Source organism: Tympanuchus pallidicinctus, unplaced genomic scaffold, assembly GCF_026119805.1.
Source record: "Tympanuchus pallidicinctus isolate F22 unplaced genomic scaffold, pur_lepc_1.0 scaffold20, whole genome shotgun sequence".
NCBI lineage: Eukaryota > Metazoa > Chordata > Aves > Galliformes > Phasianidae > Tympanuchus > Tympanuchus pallidicinctus.
In genome coordinates, this window is record NW_026294722.1 from 3,338,048 (window position 1) to 3,359,944 (window position 21,897).

At 60.8% G+C, this 21,897-nt stretch overlaps 2 protein-coding genes across 2 annotated transcripts; one reads left to right on the forward strand and one right to left on the reverse strand.

The window, feature by feature from the left end:
- Nucleotides 1-35: 35 nt before the first annotated feature.
- On the reverse strand, nt 36-4,161 carry MMP9 (matrix metallopeptidase 9). Its single transcript, XM_052683658.1, has 13 exons — nt 3,992-4,161; nt 3,560-3,798; nt 3,103-3,251; nt 2,776-2,904; nt 2,520-2,693; nt 2,274-2,447; nt 1,986-2,159; nt 1,739-1,894; nt 1,357-1,585; nt 1,090-1,229; nt 847-997; nt 660-763; nt 36-511 (listed from the first exon to the last, which is right to left on the reverse strand). Exons 1-13 carry the CDS (start codon nt 4,127-4,129, stop codon nt 402-404), a joined length of 2,067 nt encoding a protein of 688 aa, XP_052539618.1. The 5' UTR covers nt 4,130-4,161; the 3' UTR covers nt 36-401.
- A 7,616-nt stretch (nt 4,162-11,777) lies between these two features.
- On the forward strand, nt 11,778-20,922 carry ZNF335 (zinc finger protein 335). Its single transcript, XM_052683923.1, has 27 exons — nt 11,778-12,000; nt 12,277-12,550; nt 12,937-13,014; nt 13,257-13,577; nt 13,734-13,868; nt 13,951-14,109; nt 14,192-14,450; nt 14,557-14,734; nt 14,819-14,931; nt 15,113-15,131; nt 15,342-15,458; nt 15,542-15,618; nt 15,727-15,887; nt 15,981-16,210; nt 16,287-16,395; nt 16,491-16,585; nt 16,714-16,994; nt 17,107-17,242; nt 17,314-17,703; nt 17,787-17,929; nt 18,276-18,415; nt 18,856-18,959; nt 19,097-19,174; nt 19,330-19,413; nt 19,582-19,647; nt 19,729-19,810; nt 20,092-20,922. The coding sequence occupies exons 1-27, from the start codon at nt 11,800-11,802 to the stop codon at nt 20,208-20,210; spliced, it is 4,149 nt and encodes a 1,382-aa protein (XP_052539883.1). The 5' UTR covers nt 11,778-11,799; the 3' UTR covers nt 20,211-20,922.
- Nucleotides 20,923-21,897: the final 975 nt, after the last annotated feature.

A 21,897-nucleotide genomic window follows, 5' to 3' on the forward strand; every position in this document is an offset into this window, starting at 1 on the left:
GCTTCCAAAGGACGGTTTTTATTACAAAGGTGCAGGTTGCGGCTGGCAGAGCCGGCGATAGGCGGCAGCGGCACGGAGCTCCGAGTCCCTGCCCGCCGAGGCCGACCCAGTGGTACTGGCTCAGGAGAAGACAAAGTCATTACAAATCCGTGTGCAGTTTGCACCGGGCTAACGTCTCTGGGCAGCAGAACTGGCGCGAGTCGCACTCCCCAGATGGGCAGCCCCTGGTGGGAGCCAGGAGCACTTGCCCCCATCCTCCCTGTAGGGAGACTACAAGCCCTGGCACGGCAGGGGGGGCAACCCCACAACTGACCCACGGCTGCCCCACAGCACTCCTGGGCTGTAGGGGGACCGGCTGGAGCAGCAGGCAGGAGTGTGACACCAGAGCAGCTGCTCTGCTCCTAGTGCTGGGGGCACTGCAGGAGGTCATATACGATGTAGCCCACGCGGTCCACCTGGTAACGTGGGGTCATCCTCCAGTAGAAGCTGTCCCGGCAGAAGTGGTACTTGTCTGGGGGAAGGAGGCAGCGAGGTGAGACAGTGGGAAAATGTGAATGGTGCAGCTGCTGCCCAGGCGAGGAATGGGGGAGACTAGCCTTGGGGGGGGGGACTGAGGGCAGCACGGGGGTGACAGCACCGCCATGTGGGTCCCTGCTCACCTTGGTACAGGAAGACGTTACGTGCATCAAGGGGGACACCAGTAAAGACATCATCAGTGGCACGAGGGTAGCCCTTATCCACTGTCTGGACCTTCACGTCCAGCCTGCAGGGAAAGCGAAGCACCCAGAGCTGCATTGAGCCACCTGCTGCACTGCAGGGCTGGGGTTGCTGGCCTGAGCCACTCACCTCCAGTAGTGCTCTCCACTGAAGAGCAGCACTTTGCCACGTCCCCGCTGCAGGGCCCCTGTGATGCGCCCGGCCTCCTTCCCAATGCCCAACTTCTCAATCCCACGGGGGCCCACTGCATTCTTGCCAGAGAACACCCAGAACTGCCGCCCTGTGTGGAGCACGTAGGCGTCAGATGGCCCTGGATGCCCCAAGCAGCACCCTACATGTGGTGCTGAGACACGGGGTCAGGGCAGGGCTCACCTGCGAAGAAGAAAACCCTCTTGGTGAGCACATCTTGGAACGCAGCGTCGATGACAGCAGGGAGGCCAGGCCAGGAGTCAGCAATAGAGAAGGCACCCTGAGTGCCTGATTTCCAGAAGGGTGAGTGGGTCCAGTATTTCCTGGAGGGAAAAACCACTGCCCTGACAACCTCAACAAGGCAGAGTCTTGTGCCCCCCCGGCAGCCCTGCAGAAATGCTGCCCATCACCCTGGCACTTGCTGTGGATGAGCCAGGAGCTTCTACTCACCCATTCTTGAAGAAGTGCAGCTCTCCATTGATTTCAGTGATGGCATCGAAGTTCTTCTCTTTGCAGGCATCCCGGCTGGGGTCCACGGGGCTGGGCTCAGCTGTGGGCTCCGGCGTCTCCTCCTCCTCCTCTTCTGTGGTGGAGGCACTGCCAGCTTCGGTGGGCATGGGCTGGGGCTCCTCGGTGGGCAAAGGTGCTGGAGGGGTGGGCTCAGGGCCAGAGCCACGACCTGAGTGGGCAGGAGGGAGCGTGAGGGTGCAGAGAGCAGGACCTTGCAGGACCCATCCCAGGAACGTACCCAGGGCACTGCCAGCCGGGTGCCCTATGGCACTGCATCAAAGATCCATGCCCACGGTGTGCCAGCTACAGAGGGACCACTCACCATAGAGGTACTGGATGCCCTGGACATCATCCTCATGCAGCTGGAAGTCCTGCACGTAGCTGTACATGGGGTACATCAATGCCTCACGCACACTGGAGTGGTCCAGCCCCAGAGAGTGCCCAAACTCGTGGGCAGCCACCAGGAAGATGCTGTAACCTGGGAGGAAGCAGCATCCTCAGTTCCTGGACAGATGGACACGCTGCTGGGGACTGCAGCCACGCAAGGCCTCCAGCACACAGGCCAGTACCTCTGTCCGGGCAGAAGCCCCACTTCTTGTCAGTGTCGTAGTTGCTGGTGGTGGCACACCAGAGCTTCCCATCCTGCCGGCCCTGACTGGTGCACGTGCTGTAGGACTGCCCCAGGAAGGTGAAGGGGAAGACACACGGGTCCCCTTGGGAGTTGCCACCGATGACTGCCGTGTCTGCAGCACAGCATCAGTAGGGTTGCCTCTATGCCTTTGCACCCACCCTGCGCCACGGCTGGGACCCCGCCAGCCCCACACCCCACAGGACTCCACCACCCACCCCACTCGCACCTCGGTTGGGGCAGAAGCCATATTTCTTATCCTGGTCAAAGTTGGCTGTGGTGGCACACCAGCGGTAGCCGTCAGAGCGCCCGTCCGTGGTGCAGGTGTCATAGGAGGTGCCATCAAAGATGAAGGGGAAGACGCAGGGAGACCCATCGCTGTTGCCGCCGTTGGTGTAGAGCACTGCAGGGGGAGAAGGGGTGAGAACAGCCGCAGTCCCACGGGGCTGTGCAGCCTCCAGCCAGTGCTACTCACGCTCGCTGGGGCAGAAGCCGTAAGTCTTGTCAGCATCGTAGCTGGCAGTGGTGGCACACCACAGCATCCCGTCTGTGCGGCCTTCTGTGATGCACCGGGAGTAGGATTGGCCCTCAAAGATGAAAGGGAAGTGGCAGCTGGCCCCGTTGGCATTCCCATAGCGGGTCTTCACCTCTGCAGGGAGAGGATGTACTCAGTGGGACAGGGCGAGACAGGCGCCGTGAGCCCCCATGACCCCACTGCACCCTCCTCTTACCCAAGCCAGTTCCCAGAGTCCAGAACTCATCATCATCGAAGTGGGCATCGCCCTGAATCCCGCTGCCCGGGGGAAAGGCGTGGGCCAGGAGCCCGTCCTTGCCATCAAAGGGGTATCCATCACCGTGCTCTGCAGGGACAGGTGCCATCAGAGCCACATCACCCCTCAGGTACATGGACCACAGGCACTGCCTTTACCTGCGGGTGCCTGGAGGCAGAGCCCTGTCTAGGGAGAACCCTGCAAGCACCACGAGGGCATGGGCATATTTCCAGTCCCTTCCTGGAAGCTGTGCCTGCTCCCACCCCCCACACAGCCCCAGGACATCACCTTGGCTGCCGAACATGATCATGATGTCAGCCTCGCCGCTGTAAATCTGGGTGAAGGTGAGAGGAGTGACATCACTCCACACCTTGAACGCCCGCTGGAAGGCATCATCTATCACAGCACGGTCCAGGTCGGGGGAGTAGTTCATCACCCTGCAGGTGAAGGCTGCAGCTCAGCACTGTGACAGCGGGGTAAGAGTGACCTGGCTCTGACCACATGGTGGGGATCTGTCCCAGCCCCACAGGGGACAGCAGTGCCATGCAACCCGGCAGGCACTGACCAGGGACCTGGGGTTGGCTTGGGTATAATCTTGGGCACTGCAGAGCAGCTGCTGACAGCTGTGCTCTGCTGATCCCAGCTGGCTGACAGCACGGGGCGAGAGCGCTCCTGCCTGTCTCCATCCCCTGGTGTCCATCACCCTCTGGGCACATGGCTCCCATCTCCCAGAGCAGAGACTCACCGGTACGTGAGGTCCATATGGTCCCATTTGAGCTCCCCCTCGAAGGTGAGGAAACCCCCCACGTCAGGCACCCCACAGCGGGGGGCTCGCATGGCCTCCAGGGTGCTGGCATCCAGCTCCCCCGTCTCCTCCAGCCCCAGTTGCTTCTGCATCCTGCGCAGCGCTTTGGCCAGGGACACGTGCTTGCTGCTCCTCTTTGCCTCTGTCTCCTGGATGTAGCCGAAGCGCAGCAGATAGCTCTGGGGAGGAAAGGCAGCCGGAGGGGCTCAGCAAGGCAAGAGGGGCTCGGGAGCAGCTCCCCGCACCGCATCCCCGCTCGGTCCCAGCCCTTGCACCTCCAGGCAGACGGCGGCCCCCAGCCCAGCCTGCAGCCCCTCAATGTCTCAGGCTGGGCAGTGGAAAGGGGCCGCACTGGGGCCACACTGCCCTCACCTCCGCCAGCTCCACATCTGATGGGGCGCTGAGCAGCTCCCCTGGGAAGGTGATGACTGCTTGAGGCTTGCTGTGCAGCGGGGCGGCGCGGCAGAGAGCCAGCAGTGCCAGGGCGAGCGGGGCCAGGAGCAGCCCCATGGTGCAGCAGAGGAGGATGAAGCTGTGCCCGGTGCTGCTGCTCTGCTCCTATTTATGCTGTGGGGAGGGCAGTGAGTCACTCTCAGACCCTCAGCCCTGAGGACTCACACTCCCTTCCCACGGTGACGAAACGCACACTCAGGCTCCTCCGTTGTCTGCTTTAACTGTTTCATCACCTTGTTTACTAAACACGCCGGTTCCGGTGGTCATGCAGGATATGAGAATGGCACAAGGATGGTGGAGGGGCAGCCATGCTTACATGGCTTGGTGCAGCTGTGATGGGCAGTGCCCTGTGTCCCATGTCCATGGTCAGGACCAGGATTGTGCCACGACTGGAGGTAGTTGGGTATGGGGTGCCCCACAGTCGCATCACCACACACCACAGTGCTGAGCTCATCTGGCCAAGGGCAGACGCTGCTAGGGACAGACCCATGGGGACCTGGGCTGGCAGAGGAGCCCTGCCCAGATCCCTGGCACCTGCAGCCTCCTGCCTGCTAGCCCAATGCCAACCATGAGGTGAAGTGTATATGGGCTGAGCTTGGCCAGACTGCAGCCCTTCAGCAGGATGCAGCCTCCACCCCCACATTCACACCACGATCGTGTCTCCCCAGTGAGCTGAGCATTCCTGTGGTTCCTTGCCCCACAGGTGCCCAGCAGAGTCTTGCAGGATGGGCACATGCTTGCCCGGCACACGGACACTGCAGTGGTGCCCATGGGACACTGGCCTGCCCCATCCTCCCAGGCGCTGCCTGCAGGGCACCGCTGAGTCAGGCTCCCAAGGCAGCACAAACCTCGCCACCGGATGGTGTTTTCCTGCTTCTTCCAAATTGCCGACGCTTGTGGGAATAGGAGTGGGGAAGGGGAAAGCAAACAGGGACAGGAGGGAGAGGAAAACAGATGGCACAGAGGAGAGAAAGGCGCAGCGTCAGCTGGGGAGCTGGGAGGCTCAGAACAGCCCCGTGACGCTGCTCAGGGCACAGACGGGCTCCTGCCACCTCCCTCACTGTCCTGGGCTGCCCTGTGGGACTGCAGCTGCAGGACAGACCCATCCTGTGCTCCCTGCTCCTCAGCACCCACAGCCTTCCCCTCTGCCTTGCTCCAGGCTCAGCTGATCTGCACAAACTGCTCTGGGCCTGGCCTGAGGTGCTAGAGACCTGCAGGACTGGATGGAGGGAGCAGAGCTGCCTCGGGGAGCATCACCCACACAAGGATGCAGCCTCCAGCACCTCCTACCCAGCACCGGCATCCCATGCTCACAACCAGCCCTGTGCAGTCAGGCTGTGGTGCTTGCTGTTATCAGAATGTGGTGCCCGGGCCGTGGGAGCCCACAGGCAGAGCTCTGGGCTCAGGGGGAAGAACCACGTCCCCCTCCTGCAGAACGGCACTGAGAAACCGCCAGGTTGCCTCACTGCATCCGCAGCCCTGCAAGAGCAACACCCAGTGACACGGCGAGGAAGTTGCCACACAGGGCAGCCCCATCCTGGAGCCCGGCATGACACACGTGCACAGCCCGCCGTGCCCCCACAGCAGCCCTTCCCTGGCACTGGGCACAGCAGGGCTCAAAGCAGAGCTGAAGCACAAGGGGTGTTGCCATGAGGTTTGCCCAGAGGGGTTGGGTCCTGGCCAGGCCTTCCAGCACCGCGGGAGATCCCTGGGCCTTTCCCACGTTATTCCCATCCCCAGTTCCCACAGCTCCCACAGCCCAGGCACACAGCCACAGCATCACCTGCACGGCACCGCCTGGGCGCTGCAGCCCCTCCAAGGGCTGAGCCGTGGCACGGCACAGGGCACGGCACAGGAGGGGCTGAGGGCTGCAGCCTGACCCAGCTGGCTCCAGGGTGCCCCACAGGCACACATGGTGACAGCCCTGAGCATCCTCATGTTGCCAGCCAGGTACCCACAGCACAGGCGGCTGCAGCCCCGGCCCCCCCTCTGGCCTCTCCCACTGACTCACAGCCCCACAACCCGGCTTCCTCACAGGGATTTTCTAGTGACTCTCTGAGGCTCCGTGAGGAGAAGGGGCAGGGAAACCCCCGAGTCAGGGTGCACCAGGAGCCTGAGGGTGGGGTGGGGGAACTCCACAGGCAGCCTCAGACTAAGTGGGGCAACTCGGAGCTGAGACAGGCAGCATAGAGTCCGTATGGGCAGAAGGATGCTGGGGTGGGCTGGAGCTGGGACTGCCAGTGGGTGAGGAGGGAGTGACAGAGAACACGGCCTGGGCAAAGAGGGCTGTGGGGATGCCAAATGACCCCAGGAGCAGCTGGGAGACGTCACAGCCCATGCAATGCTGGCAGCACCCTCCAAACCCAAAGTCCTAGCCAGGATGAACGGCATGGAAAATCCCTAGCAGACGTCCCCTGTTCCTGCTGGCCGCCGAGCCACGAGGCTGTCTGTCACCACCACTTCCATCAAAAGGGGAAGGAAGAGGCAGCTGCAGCCCGTTCCCATGTCCTTACTCACAGATGCGCACCCCTTGCTGACAGGTGCTGAGTAAAGAATCCCCCATGGGAAGGTGCCCTGGGGTCCAGGACAGGGCTGCTGTAAATTGGGCACAGGCTGGTGGGACACAGCTGCTCCACACAGGCTGCAGGTCTGTAGCTAGGATGCTGGATGGAGCCAGGGATCCCAGCGCAGTGCCCAGACCCTTCCCAACTCTGTCCCAGGGGCATGGACCCAGGGCAATGCACTCGCAGCCCTTGCTGTGGGATGCACCAGGGTGGGAGACAGGACACCCAGCTGTGAGAGCACTGCAGTGCGCTGGGAACCCCAAGGAGCTGGATATGGGGATGGGGGGTGGCAGAGAGAGGACCAGGCCCACGCACGAGGCCGGCGCCAGACACCCTCCTGACGTGCACAGACTGGGGAAGCAGCACAGCAGAGCACCGTGACGGCAAGAGGAAGCAGAATGGGGGAGTCAGCGCCTTGTGCCGGTGACACAGCATGTGGGAGCACCACGGTTATGGTACGGCTGTGGTGTGCCGGGCATGGGGTGTTTGGCACAGAGCGGGACTGAGGGCATAGGAGCAGCTCTGTGTCAGCTGTTGGAAGCCCATTACTCCTCATCCAGCAGCTCCAGACAGAAACAACATTCCTGCACACATTCCCGTATCTGCTGCCTGACGCCAGCCCTGCGTAGGCTGCAGCACATCCTCCAGCTGGGTCCAGGACCCTCTTCTGCAGACTGTGCTGGGGCAGCACTATTCCCCCTATGGTACGTCTGTCACCCCACACATTAGCTTGGTGCTATGTGGCCCCAAACCATGACCCCACATAGCTCCTCATCCCCTGCCCTCTTATCACCCCCAAGATCTCCCCACATCACCACAGGCCTCTGGTGCATTCTTTGCCATTCCCCGGGCAGGAGCAGGGGCAGGAGCCTCTCAGCTCTGCCCACAGGTGCTGCACTGTCAGGATGACACAGCCCGTATCAGCTGGCAGCTCACCACCCCCCTGGAGGCACCGAAACCAGCGCCGCCTGTCACTGCTGGCTGCGCCCAGCCCGCTCCCAGTTGCACAGGATGGATTCCCCAAACTGTTCCACTAAGACCCTGAGGAGATGTGGGCAGTAAGGGGGCTGAGCCCAGCACAGTGCTGCTCGGAGCTCCTGGGGACATGGGTGCCACTGCGGGGCTCTGCATGCTGGACATCCATCAGCACAGCGTGGGTGGCAGCGCTTTGTTCCCTGGCACTGATGGGCACAGCAGCTGCTTTCTAAAAAGAGAAGAGCTGCAATGGTGACAATGACACGCACCTGCCTGCTGTGTCCCGTGAGTTAAAGGAACAATGCGGCATGAGAAACCCGCTGCCTGGTGGCAATGAAACAGCTCCAGGAATAAGGAGCGGGGGTTTATGGAAGGTGAAATATGGGTAGAACTGGTGGTATTTAATTGTAAACTACAAGAAACAGAAGGAAAAGTGGTAGATGCAACATGCTTCGGCTTCAGCAAAACATTTGACAACTGTTCTAAACGGCTGCTGCCAAATTAACTCAGACCGGCTCCGCTGTCAGCGTCAGCATATGGACAAATGCAGGCAGCCCCCGGAGCAGCGAGCGGCCCGGCCCGTGCTGGGGAACTGCTTTGAGACCTCAGAGCCTGCATGGCCACACAGTGCTGAGTGTGGAGTTGGGGCAGCGAGGCACCGCTGGGGCCCTGCAGCACGCACGCCTCCTGCCCACCTTGTTTATCTTACTTATATTTCAGTAATTTGCTGATTACCCCTTTTTAACTGACCAGCAGTGATGAATCAGCAGCAGAGGGGAGGGTGGGATCCGGCGGCCTTGGACCGTGGCTCCGAGGTCTCAGGTTCTGGGAAGGAAGCCACAGGAGCACTCCAGAAGGGAAAGAAAACAACCGGCAGCAGCAGCACGAGGATGGGCAGAGGGGCACAGCACACTGCTGCCTGCATTTTGCAGCCCCCACTGCACCCCAGCCAGGGTGACAACGTGCCAAACCCTGCGGAGCGGCGGCTGCAGCATTGATGCAGACAAAGCTGAGTGGCAGCACCATGGCAACATGTGTGCGGGGCACCAAGAGGGCTCAGCCCCGCTGGGTAAATCCCGGAGGACTGGGCGGCCTCATCCCAGGGCTTTTGTTGGTTTCTCCAGGCCGTGGACCAAGGCTCGCTCAGCCACAGCCCCACTGGCCGTGGGAAACACAGAGTCAGTGCAGAGCAAGGCTGCTGCTTGCCTAGGTGTGCAGCACTGCGGTGCTCAGGAGCTGGCGTGGCCTGTGCCCCAGCACACAGCTGTCCCCTGGACAGCCCCAGGTGCGTTCTGCTGCTGCTGGGAAAGAGCCGAGCGGTGAAGCAATTCAGTATGAAGAAAAACCCATTTCCTGCAGCCAGGGCTGTTTTGCTCAACGTTTTACAAAATGTGCTGATGCAACCGCCCTCCCCAGGTGGGATATAAATACGAAGCTGGTTGATGTGGATTAATGCCCTACAGCTACACAAACACTGCTAGAGATGTTTTCTTTAGAAAGAAAAAAGGAACACAGGAGGAACAAACAGCAGTGACTACAAAATCACTGACTGTGGCTGCGTGGAGGCTCGGGTTGCAGGCGGCTGGGAAGGCTCTGCCCTGGGCACTCAGCACAAGCCACCACCTATTCTGGGATGCTGACCCAAAAGATTAGGTCACGGAGAAGCTATTGTGGTAGTGCAGCAGAGCCACAGGCCAGCACAGCCAGCGAGCTGCTGCTTGGGGACAGGGCACAGCACAGCCCTGGGTCACAGCACAGCACTCTCAGCTTCATGCCCCCAGCTCAGCTGGTGGAGCTCCTTCTAACGCCTGCCCAGGGTGAGAAGCACAGAGCTGGGACACCGACAGCCCATGAGGGGTCAGACCATCTCCTGCTGTATGATGCTGTATGGCTCTGTCTGCAGGCACAAGTGTGTGCTGTTGTCCCAGCCAGTTTCCAAAGAGCCTTTAACCCAGCACTCCCCAGCCTAGCACTTGGGCACGTGCTGCAGGCCACCCATGCTTTTGGATTCCCAAAGCTTCTTTTCTGCCCCGGGGCTGTCACTCATCAGGGCGATCCCCCCCATTAGTTCAAAAATGTGGCTGCGTGAAGGCAAAGAGACCCCTGCTGGTCCGACCCCAACCCGCCCCGCTTCCTCAACCGTGGTTCCTGCAGCCCGAGCCCTTCGGACGGAGCCCGGTGTGCATCCCGCTGATGCAAAGAGCTGCTGTCCCGGGTCGGACGATGAACCACGGCGAGAGGCATCGACCACCAAAGCGCCCCACATCCTCCTGACTCCTCGGGCTGGCACCACTTCCTTCGCAGTAACTGCAGAGCTACGCAGCAGGGCTACTTGAAAGGGAAATGGAATAAGCATTTCATTGTCTGCCAGCTCCCGGCGTGGCAGTGACCCCGGCACCGCGCACGCAGCAGTTTGGCTCCAGGGCTCCGGAGCAGGCAGTGCGGCTGCAGCAGCAGCATTGGTACAGCACTCCCTTATCTCAGCCTAGGGATGGATTTCAGAGATGTTGTCGCACAGAGACAGATGAGAGCATAAACCTTTCAAGGATGTATTTAATTAGCTTGAAAAGGAGCTGGAATGCAAGCGGGTGCACCATGCCAATGGCACAGCAGCAGCTCCGTCACTGCCTCTGCAGCACACAGCACACAGGGCAGGGGCACCGCGTGGGACCTGAACTGCCCCACGGAGGGTAACAGCTCTGGATGGGACAGACCCCACTGCCCATCGCCCAGGGCTGGGAGCACCGCAGATGGCACAGCACACGACCTGGTGCGTGCCGTGCATCCAACCCGGCCATTGGGATTCAGGCAGGCTGACTCCTTGCAGACACTGTGCCAGATGAGGCACTGCACCGTCTGTCCTCCTGCAGCTGGCAGACAGCATCGCCTCCTATCAACTGCCAAGGCCAGGAGCAGATGTGATCCCTGCTCACACCTGGGCCGGGCAGGGCTGTGTGCAGGGAGACACGGTGCTACCGGCTGTGGCTTTGGGGGCTCAGCAGGGGGCTGAACTTTGCTCCCCATGGCTCAGCAACTGCATCCCTGATCAGACGACAGAGCCCAGAGGAGCAACTGACAACAGAAGGCCGCTTTGATCACGGAAAAGAACACCGGACAGAGACGTTCAGAGCACAGTGCTGCAACATGAGAGCGCAGCTATGGGCGAGGAGCTGCACAACGCGGCTCTGCCAGAGCTGCCGGCATGTCAGCTGGAGCAGGGGCCGGACAGAACAGGCATGGCCGGAGCGATGGCACGGCACGGCACGGCGCGGGCAGCCTTCGGGCAGAGCAGCCCAAGCCCTGGGGCACGGCTGGGATCAGCGGAGCTCGGAAACAACGGGCGCGAGCCGCCCGTGGAGGAGCAGCCCAAAGCCCAGGGGGCAGGGAGAGCCGCGGCGGTGAGAGCATGGAAGTGCCACAGGAACGGCGGGACGCACGGGGCGGCGCGGCCCGAGAGCGGCGCGAGGGCGGGGAGCGGCGCGGGGCCGAGGCCCGGCGCTGCCACTTCCGCCCCGCGTCACGTGACGAGCGCCACCCGGCGCGACGCCGACGCTCAGGGCCCGGGCGCCGCTTCGTGACGTCACTCGCGTTACACACCACGTCACCGAGATCCCTCCGCGGAGAAAGTAGTCCCTCCGGGGCGCCGGACTCCCGCCCGGGGGCCGCGAGCGGCGCCGCGAGGCGCCGAGAGGCGGCGTGGCTGCTGCGGCGGCGGCGGCGGCGAAGGTGGGAGCGAAGGGCGAGGTTCCGCGGCGGTGAGCGGGCGGCGGGGCGGGGTCGGGCGTCGGAAGTAGTTCCGGCGCGGGTCCGCGGGCGGAACGCCGCGCGTCGCGGCGCGGGGCGGGGGGATGGCGGCCGCCGCGGTGCCGGGCTCGGGGGCGGCGCGGCGGAGGCGCGGCGGGACGGGTGAGAGATCGCGGGCGGCGCCGCGAGGGGCGGTGCGGGTACGGCCCTGCCCGGCCCACGCCGCGTCCCGGCCCCGCCGCGCTCCCGGCGCCCCACGGCCGCCCCGCGCTGTGCGCGCGCGCGGAGGAGGCGCGGGGAGGGGGGACCCCGCGGCAAAGATGGCGGCGGCGGTGGCCGCGGGAGCGGGGCGCGGAGGGGCGGGGGGCGCGCGGGGCGAGGCGTCCCGCGGTCGCGGGGCTGACGGCGCGATCCTCGTGCAGGCCGGGCATAGGCGGGGCGGGCATGGAGGAGAGCGAGGTGCCGAGCAGCAGCGACGCGGCCCCGCAGGCGGCGCGGGAGGAACCGTCCGAGAGCGGCGTGGGCACCTCCGAGGCCGTGTCCGTATCCGCCGACAGCAGCGACGCCGCCGCGGGCGCCGCGCTCCCGTCCCGGGCGGACGACTCCGGAGTGGGGCAGAGCTCCGACCGCAGCGCCGTGTGCCTGGTACGGGAACGGGCGGCGGGGCCGGCTCTGCCCGCGGCTGTACGGGCGCTCCGGTGCCGCCGTACGGGAGGAGGAGGTCCGTTCGGAAGGGGGGGGGGGACGGAGCGGCCCCGAGGGTCGCGGTGCTCAGTGAAGGCCGTAGAAGCCGCCCCGACCCCATTCCCGTAGCAAAACGAAGCGCCGTGCCGGTGGCGTTGGTGTGCGGCGGTTCCCTGAGTGCCCGGCCCTGCAGGCATTTCTGAACGGAGCTCTTCTGCCTCTGCTGGTTTTGCTTAGGAAGAGGTGTCTGAGAGCAGCTCCAGCACAGATGTGGTTCCCCGGATTTACCTGCCTGATTCGTCCTCCATCGCGCAGTCCACTTTGGTCTCCAGCGTCTCCACCGTGAGCCAATCCATCATGGTGTCAGAGTCCCCGCAGGTCCTGGTCCACTCCAGTGTCATCAGCGACGGGGCCACGGTTGTGTCAGACTCCACCGCATCCACCTCCTCAGACCTGGGTTCTGCCATAGACAAAATCATTGAGTCCACCATTGGGCCTGACATCATCCAGAGTGAGTGCATGCCGTGCTGCTGCTGCTGGCGGTGGATCTGTCCCTGCGTGGGGTGGGTTGAGTGGTGGGGCTGGGGAAGGGAGCTGCTAAAGACTTGGGAGGTAAGGGGAAATATGCGCCTGCGTATGCTTACACCTCGTCCTTGTTTGGCAAGGTTTCTCATCTCGCTTTGCCTTAGCAGCTGGTGGTTTTCTGAGCTGCTTGCTGGGTAGTAGCTCAGCCTCTGGCTTGCTGCCGCTTTGGCCACATTGCCACAGCTACTCTATGCAGACTCTAAGCTGAACCAGACCTCCTGCACCCTTTCCTACTCACTTGGGAACTTGGGAGCGCTGCTTCAGCCTCTGCCCCTGGTGGGTACCCTGATTTCCTCACCTTTCCCTCCCCAGGCTGCATAGCTGTGACCAGTGCTGAAGATGGGGGAGCAGAGACTACTCAGTACCTCATTCTACAAGGGCCTGATGATGGTAAGGGTGCACCCAGGGCATTTCAGTGGTGGCTTTCTCTGTCTTTGAGCCTGTTCCCATTCTGGTAGTGAAAAATAAAACGTGCAAGGGATGGTTTGTGTGTAAGCATGAGCTGCAGGGCGAAAACTCTCAGGACACAGGGCAGGAGTGGATGCCGAGTTCAGCTCTGTGCTCAAGGTTTATGTGCAGCCTGGGTGCAGGTGAAGATTTGCCCCTTGGCTGATAGAGTGTTGTTGTTTCAGGTGCCCCCATTGTGTCCCAGATGTCCACTTCTGCTCTGGCCAATAGCTTGGCTGTAGAAGCTATTGCTGATGGGCCGACCTCCACATGCCTTGACCAGCCAGGCCCTTCGGAGCAGTCAGAGGTGCTGGAACTGCCTGCACAGCCAGGCCAGGTTCGGGAGGCAGACGGTGGGGAGGAGCTGGACCAGCCGGACTTGGAGACCCTGGAGGAGATGATGGAAGTGGTGGTGGTGCAGCAGTTCAAGTGCAAGATGTGTCAGTACAAGAGTGTCTCCAAGAAAACGTTGATCAACCACATGAAAGAGCGACATTTCCAGCCAGGTGTGTGTGGTGCTGCCACTGCTGAGCACTGAGAAAAATATATCTTACTGCAGATGGGATCGTTGTTGTCTCTGGGGAGTTACGAGGAGGAGTTTGAGTGTGAATACCTGTGCTGTTGTACAGTTAAGTAAGGAGATGTTCTGCATTTTGTGTTAGCGGGTTCAGCTTTGGCTTTTAAGAAAGGACGTCCACGAAAGGGGGGTTCTGCTCCAAAGTCTGCAGAGGAAGAGGTCGCAGAGGAAGAAGAAGATGATGATATTATGGATGCTGGTGCTATCGATGACCCTGAAGGTAAGACTCATTCTCACCGTGTCCTACATAGCTTAGGCTTTCCCCTCATCTCTGTCTGATGTTTTGGGCCGCTTGCCTTCAGAGGACAGTGACTATAATCCAGCTGAGGATGAGCCCCGCGGGCGACAGCCCAAGAACAACCGCACAGTGCCCACGTCCAGCGAGGAGAGGCCACGGAGACGCCCAGGGAGGCCCCGCAAGTTTCCTCGCCTGGGGGACGTGCCCCAGGACGTGCATGAAGGTGGGTCAGCACAGCGTGGTATGCAAGCTCCTGGGAGCTCACGGGGAGTGAATGTGATGATGTGCTGTGTCCTGTCAAGTAGGAGAGGAGGTGGAGCCCCTGGTGACGTCCCAAAGCACACCCAGCTGTGAGCTGCAGAATTCGGAAGCAGCCAGTTCCTCTGGCCTGGAGAATGGGACCGGCGAGAGCTTGGCGGAGCCCAGCATCAGCCAGTCTGACTCTGAGAATAAGGACCCTTCCTCCAACACTGGCCCCGAGGAAGCAGATGTCGTCCCCAGGAGGCGAGGCCGGCCCTCCCGCCGCTTCCTGGGCAAAAAATACCGCAAGTACATGGGGCGCAGGTGAGGGGTGTGTGCCGAGCCAGTGCTGGGCCCTCTGGCCTGCGCCCAGGGCCGGTCCAGCCTCTGTTTGTCACCACAGCTCTGAGTCCCGGCTCTGTGTGTGTAGGTATTACTACAAGTCACCCAAGCCCTTGATGAGGCCGTACCTGTGTCGGATCTGCGGCTCGCGTTTCCTCACGCACGAAGATCTGCGTTTCCACGTCAACTCGCACGAGGCCAATGACCCGCAGCTCTTCAAGTGTCTCCAGTGCAGCTACCGCTCCCGACGCTGGTCCTCCCTCAAGGTGAGCACCGTCTGTCCTGTTCCCACCCCCACGGAGGTGGCTGAGAGCCCCAGGCCTCGTGGCAGCCATTCCCACTCCTTGCAGGAGCACATGTTCAACCACGTAGGCAGCAAGCCCTACAAGTGTGAGGAGTGCAATTACACCAGTGTGTACAAGAAGGACGTCATCCGACACTCCACAGTGCACAGTCGGGACAGGTAAGTGGGGTGAGTTCCTGAAGACTGTCCTGCAGCCTGGCTGAACATCATTAATATCACTTCTCCTGCCCTGGAAGTGCAGCCTGAACTCTCGTGCTTTCCAAAATGGATAGTTGTGATGTACTGGGGGGCTCAAACTCGGGATTTGGCTGACAAGGGGATTTTTTTGTCTCTCTTTCAGGAAAAAGAGGGCTGATCCGGTGAGTTCCAGTTCCCTGATGGCTTGTCTCTCAGCACTGTTATATGGGAAGAGGCATGTCTGTGTTCACAAATTCCTTGTGCCTAGTTGAAGTCAGTGTTTCTGGATCAGCTGAGGAAAGGCAGCCCAGGTCCTGTGGTGGGGAGAGAGGCAAGGAAACTGGTGACCTCCCTTCGGCCCCTATGAGCTCATCTTTCTGCTCTTCCTTCAGCCCCCAAAGCTGAACTCCTTCCCATGCCCCGTGTGCAATCGTATCTACCCCATGCAGAAGAGGCTTACTCAGCACATGAAGACACACAGCACAGAGAAGCCACACATGTGTGACAAGGTGAGAGGCTGGGGCCTGGAGGAGAGCTGGCAGCAGTGGGGCTGTGCAGGAGACAAACGCTGCTTCGCTTGCTTCTGCTGCAGTGTGGGAAGTCCTTTAAGAAGCGTTACACGTTCAAGATGCACCTGCTGACACACATCCAGGCCATTGCTAACCGCAGGTAGGAACCTGGCCGCAGCCTGCTGGGAGAACCAGTGTCCAGGCTCCCATTCCAAGGGGGGGCAGAAGGTCCTTGTTCTCTGTGTGACAGATGGCATTGTCCTGGCAGGTTCAAATGTGAGTTCTGTGACTACGTCTGCGAGGACAAAAAGGTCCTGCTGAACCACCAGCTGTCACATATGAGCGACAAGCCCTACAAGTGCAGCTTCTGCAAGTATTCCACCTTCCGGGAGGACTTCCTGGTCTCACACATGGCCGTCAAGCACACGGGTGAGAGAAGCTGCTGCTGCCCTTCAACGCCGCTTTGCCAGGGCGCCGTCCCCTGGGGACCCCTTCTTGACTTCCACCCCCCGTGTCCCACAGGAGGGAAGCCCTTTGCCTGCGAGTTCTGTCACTTCACCACCAAGCACAAGAAGAACCTGCGCCTGCACGTGCACTGCCGCCATGCCGACTGCTTTGAGGAGTGGGCACAGAGGCACCCCGAGGAGCCGCCCTGCCGCCGCCGCCCCTTCTTCACCCTGCAGCAGATCGAGGAGCTGAAGCAGCAGCACCGCCAAGTGCAGGCGTCGGCCGAGCCGGAGGCCAACCCACCAGTGAGTGCCGCCCCCCGCCCCCCCCGGCTCCTCCCTGCTCCTCAGCCCTGGCTCCCTGCAGCTCTCTGTCTCGCAGGCCCCTCTCGGCGCTGTCACCTACCAGGCGGTGCAGGCAGTGCCCGGCTCGGAGCCTCCCATCCTTTCGCAGGATTCTCTGGAGGGGGCCACAATTATCTATGAACAAGGTGAGCTCCCGGGGAGCTCAGGGGAGGAGACGAGGAGGTGGTTGAGTGCTGTGCTTAACCCTTTTCTGTGCTTCACTCTTTTTCTGACCTGCCAGGTGTGGATGGATCGGCAGAACTGGCCACGCAGACCGCCCTGGATCTTTTGCTGAACATGAGTACCCAGCGAGAGCTTGCTGCAGGCTCGCTACAGGTGAGCAGGGGGTGGCTGTGCCTGCTGCAACGAGACGTCCGGGGCCTCTGGAAGTGCCCGGCCCTGCTCCCTCTGGAGGGAGCATCTGCAGAGCCTTCCTCCCGCTGACCTCTTGCACTCCCCTCCAGGTGGCAGTAGTGAAACCAGACGATTCGGGAGAGGTGCAGGACTCTTGTGAACCGCAGGCACAGGAGGAAGGGGCGGAGTTGGATGGCTCTGAGCAGCAGCAGAAGTTGGTAACGCTGCACATGGCAGACCGTGGGGAGACGTTGGTGCAGGAGGCCTACGAGGAGGCAGCCCTGGGTGGCTCAGAGCTGCAGCAGATCACGATTCCCTTTGGCGGGACAACGGAGTACAGCATCATTACTCCCATCAGTGAGGAGATTCAGGCTCCGGGCACGCTGTACAGGTCAGCTTTGTGGGAGCAGTGGGAGTCAGAGGCACCTCTGCCCTCAAAGAGGAGACCTTGAGTGGGGAGGGGGATGCGATGGCTCCGCTCTGACCGCGGCTTCTGCCAGCAGTGAGGAGGAGGGCTCTGCAGAGACTTCACATGCAGTCGTGGTGAGCGAAGCTGTGATGACAGAGGTTCTGAAGGACCACAACAATCACTACATCATGTCATCCAACCTCCCGGGGAATCAGTTCCAACACATGGAGGTGAGGAGGCTGGGCTTTCTCTCTTTTCCAGGCAGCAGGGTGAGCAGGTGTGACCGATGTTTCTCTCTTAGCCCCTCAATGGAGATGCTGCCTTCCCTTTGCCAGCAGAGGGCCAGGAGGCACAGCCAGCTGGTGTCAAGTGGCCTCTGGTGCAGTGTGTTACCCAGCAGCTCCAGAAGGACTCAAATTTGTCCCCCACCTCTGAAGGGCAAGAAGTCACATCCCCCAAGGTCAAATGGCCTGCACTCCAAGGCATAGCCAAGAAGCTCTCGTGCAAGGTTTCTACAGCCAAGAAGCTCTCATGCAAGATTTCCACAGCCAAAAAATTTTCCTGCAAGATTTGCACAGCCATGTTTACAGGGAGAGCAGAAATGGAGAGTCACAAGAGAGCCCACATTGGGCCCAGCACCTTCAAGTGTCCTGACTGTCCGTTCACTGCAGCCCTCTGGCCGGAGGTTCGGGTAGGTGCCTTAGAACAGCCTTGGAAGTAAATGATTTGTGGAAACGGGGCTTCCTGACCCTACCTTTGTCCTTCTGCCCCCAGAGCCACATGGTCCAGCATGCCAGCCTTCGGCCACATAAATGCACCCACTGCAGCTTTGCCTCCAAGAACAAGAAGGACCTGCGCAGACACATGCTAACACACACCAATGAGAAGCCCTTTGCCTGCCAGATTTGTGGGCAAAGGTGAGTTCTGATGGGCTGTTGCTGCTTGTAGGGCTCCGCTGTAGCTCCGAGTTTGAGAGGACATGGGATATTAGCAAGGAGCTGGCTGCCCTGACTCCAGGAGCAATCTGTTAGAGAGACTGTGCTCTTCTGAGAACAGTTCCTGCTGCTGGTAGACCCAGCTTAGTCTTCAAAGAAGTTGTGGGGGGGGGGGGGGGGGGGGAGTTGGTATTTGAGCCAATGGAAAAGCTTTTAGGAGCTGGGACAGGCCATGTCCTGGGGTGGTGTGTTTGTGGTACCTGCAGGTAAGCTCTGCAAATACATGAAGCTCACGTGCAGCTCCACCTCACTCTTGTTCCTCCTGTAGGTTCAACCGCAATGGACACCTCAAGTTCCACATGCAGCGTTTGCACAGCTCAAAGGGGAAGAAGCCGGAGGCACCTGCAGCTGCTGCCCAGCAGACCATCATACTGAACAGTGATGAAGACACGCTGGCCACCCTGCAGAGTAAGATTCCTCCCCGCTCTGATGAAGTTCCCCTGCAGTTTTTCAAGGGCTGGAAATGGTCTGGGCTGGGAACTTCCTGCTGGAGTTTAGGGTTGCCAGTGAAGCAGGACCTGGTGGGTGCAGAGACCGCAGCGGTGTCAGTGTGCCATTGCCAGCTGCAGGGGCTCGGTGCTGGGAGCAGTCCTGCACAGGCACTGGCTGCTGTGGTTCTGTGTCAAACAGGGAACCCTAATAAGATGGAGTGCATTCAGACAGCAGCTGTGCTGTAAACAGTTTGTGGCTGGGCTGGGAAGTGGAGTTCACCTTCTGACGTAGAGGTCTGGGTTTTACCCGTGCTGATCTCTAAGTTCCTTCAAGTTGAGAGAGCTTCTGACCTCTGGTGAGCAGAGCTGAGGGCCTGTCCAGGCCGCAGTGCCCCACCAGCTTTCTCCCCCTTCCAGCAGCCCTGCAATCCGGGCAGGCAGTGCTGGCCCCTGAGCGGCTGCAGCAGGCACTGGGACAGGAGCACATCATTGTTGCTCAGGAGCAGAGCATCACGAGCCAGGTGAGCCACGCTGGTTGGCCTCGTCGTGCTGCCCCGTGCGGCTGCTCCCCGCGGTCTGTGCTGGCTCTGTGCTGCCGGGGGGCTCGCAGTCAGATCTGCCCACTCTAAAACAGCACCCGGCTCTGGCTGGCTTACAGGAGGAGGCAGCGTACATCCAGGAGATCACGACTGCCGACGGACAGACAGTGCAGCACTTAGTGACATCTGACAACCAGGTGAGGGCGCATTGCATGCAGCTGAAGCAGGGACAGCAGGGAGACCTGGGGAGAAGCGGGGTGGTAAAGCGCGCAGAAGCCAGACAAGGAGCAGCTTTCTTGCAGTGCAGGGAGTGGGTGAACAGTTCTTTGGGTCTGAATCCCTGTGTTTGCAGGTTCAGTACATCATTGCCCAGGATGGCGTACAGCACTTGCTTCCCCACGAGTACGTTGTTGTCCCAGAAGGACATCACATCCAGGTAAGCTGCAGGCTGGATGTTCTTTTGTACAGGGGGTGAGGTCAGTGTGGGTGCCGTGTGCTGGGGTCACCTCCTCGTCCCTGTGGCTTGCTCTGTTTGAGTCACAACTCTGGTAGGCAGGGAAGCCTGCTGGCCCTAACACAGCCTTACTGCAGCTCTTGTCTTCAGGTTCAGGATGGTCAGATCACTCACATTCAGTATGAACAAGGTAGCCAGTTTCTCCAGGAGCCACAGGTAAGGGGGCAGGGACTCACTGCAGCAACCAGGAGGAACTCTGTGCAGTCTTGGACTCTCCTTCTGCTCTCCTCCCTGTAGATCCAGTACATGCCTGTCTCACCTGAGCAGCAGCTTGTCACCCAGGCTCAGCTGGAAGCAGCTGCACACTCAGCAGTCTCAGGTATGTCAGGGCCACACTCTGGCTGTTCTGTCTTCCTGCTGCTTGCAGGATGCCAGTCTTGAGTGGGAGCTGCTGATGCCCCTTAGCAGCTGCTGCTATGGTGCCTCAGTCCAGCTCTGCTGCAGAGGCTGCGCACTCACTGCAGCTGGTAGGGCTGCCCTGCTGCAGTCCTCAGCAGAAGGGCTGGGCTGGATGCCCCCCTGCCAACCCCTGTCCCTGTAATCTTGTGGGGGGAGGTCTTTGCTGAGCCCCACGTCGTCACCGATGCCCCTTCTCTGCAGCAGTGGCTGATGCTGCCATGGCTCAGGCACAGAGCGTGTTTGCCACGGAGGCAACGGCTGAGCAGATCCAGCAGTTGCAGCAGGGAATCCACTACGATGTCATCACGCTGGCAGATTAGCACTGGTGACAGGCCTGGCTGATGCTCAGGGACATCTGTGCTGAGCAGGACAGCGGCAGCCAGCGGGAGCCTCTACAGCCAGCAGTTGCCTTATTGCTTTGGGGCTGCGAGGGACGTGCCTGAGTGCATGCCAGCAAGAGTGTGCTGCCACTCTGCTGTGCACAGCGAGGGTCCTTCAAATCCTGCCTGGCACAGGAGGCTGCCTTGAGCAGGGACTGCACCACAGCCGAAGTGCCGGGACACTGAGCAGTGGCAGCACTCACGTGGCTCATCTCTGCCTGTTGCACTTGATGATGGTCTGAAATCCCTTTTCCCTGAATCATGTCTGTGCGGGCCAAACTCAGCATCTGCTCGGGTGCAGGGATCCCGGGGGAGCTGTCGGGCCGAGCGCAGCCACGTGGTGCAGTGTGAGATGCTGAGGTCGTTCAGCCTCAGCCCCCACTGCTCGCACCCGTGGGGCACAAGGGCCGGGCTGAGGGCAGCCTCCCTCCCTTGGCTCCTCCGGCCTGCGGGCGGGCGGCAGTAGGGCTTTGGACTGGAGGAACCTGACAGAGGAAGGGGCCGTGCAGGTGGTGGAAGGAGTTCTATTTTTTCTTTGCAAGAGGGATGGACGCTGTGGCAAAGCTGGTTTGTAAGTTGTTACGGGAGGGGTTCGATTCTGACGTTCTTAAGCTTTGGATATGCTTACGAATAAAAAAAAGATTGAAAGCTGGGTGTGTTTGTGCTGCCTGGAGGCTGGGATCCAGCATGCGTGGTGCTGCACGGCACCTGGGCCCTGTGCTATGGCTCCCTTCCACTGCGGTCACCTTGACTTCTGTGCAGCTGGAAGCAGGGGGGGCTGGAGGCATGAAATTAATCAAGTGGTAAACAGCCTAAATCCCATGTAACTCTGTCCCAAACTACACACGCTGCCCCTCCCTGAGCGGATTGTCTGGAAGTATTTACATGTGATTATAACAGCTAATCTCGGAGTTTTAGTTCTGTGCTTTTGCATTCAGCTGATTATCTCCAGAGGGGAAGAAGGCCTGCAACCACCCAGGTATCAAAAGCATCCCAGGGCAGGGATGGCTGTGCTGCTGGCCTCTTGGCGCAGCCCTGGGGGAATGAGTGCAGCAGGTGGGCTCGAACCTTAGCAGGGGTGCTGGGCAGTGCTCGAGGTCTGTTGCTGCTCCACAATCCCTGGGCAGCCCGTCTGCCTGCACCTGCCCCTTGCCCAGCCAGAATGAGGGCCATTGGTGGCTGCCAGCCTCAGCATCTGCTGGCTGCTCTGCACTGCTCTGCACCCGTCTGCCTGTGCTGGGCTCCTGCTCCAGCTGTGTCCCTCAGCTGCACACATGGCGGTGGCCCTCCCTGTCCAGCTGTGCCACACTGGGTTAACAGACGCTTTCCTAGATTACAGCCCCATTATCTAATAAAGCAGATCTGCTCCACGGGAGCACTGCACTGATTGGGGCTGGCAGAGTCCTGCGGGGACAAGGTTATGGGGCGCAAGTCGGTCCCGTCTGCCCCAGCTGTCTGCTCCCATCCAGCCCTGTTCTCCCCAGCTGTGCTGCCCCACCATCCCCACCTGGCAGGCAGGAGTCCTGGCAGCGCCGTGATTTCCGGTGTATGGGCAGATAGAGGTGGGGATGGCATGGGGTGGGTGGGAGTGGGACGTAGGGCTGCTGCTCGTGGGGGCTGTGGAGCC

Coding starts and splice junctions, on each gene's coding strand:
- MMP9 (XM_052683658.1), bottom strand. CDS start 4,129: ATGGGGCTGCTCCTGGCCCCGCTCGCCCTGGCACTGCTGGCTCTCTGC. Junction 2,905..3,102: donor GATCATGTTCGGCAGCCAAG/GTGATGTCCTGG, acceptor CTGTCCCTGCAG/AGCACGGTGATGGATACCCC. Junction 764..846: donor AGTGGAGAGCACTACTGGAG/GTGAGTGGCTCA, acceptor CTTTCCCTGCAG/GCTGGACGTGAAGGTCCAGA.
- ZNF335 (XM_052683923.1), top strand. CDS start 11,800: ATGGAGGAGAGCGAGGTGCCGAGCAGCAGCGACGCGGCCCCGCAGGCG. Junction 15,459..15,541: donor AGCCACACATGTGTGACAAG/GTGAGAGGCTGG, acceptor CTTCTGCTGCAG/TGTGGGAAGTCCTTTAAGAA. Junction 15,888..15,980: donor CATGGCCGTCAAGCACACGG/GTGAGAGAAGCT, acceptor CGTGTCCCACAG/GAGGGAAGCCCTTTGCCTGC.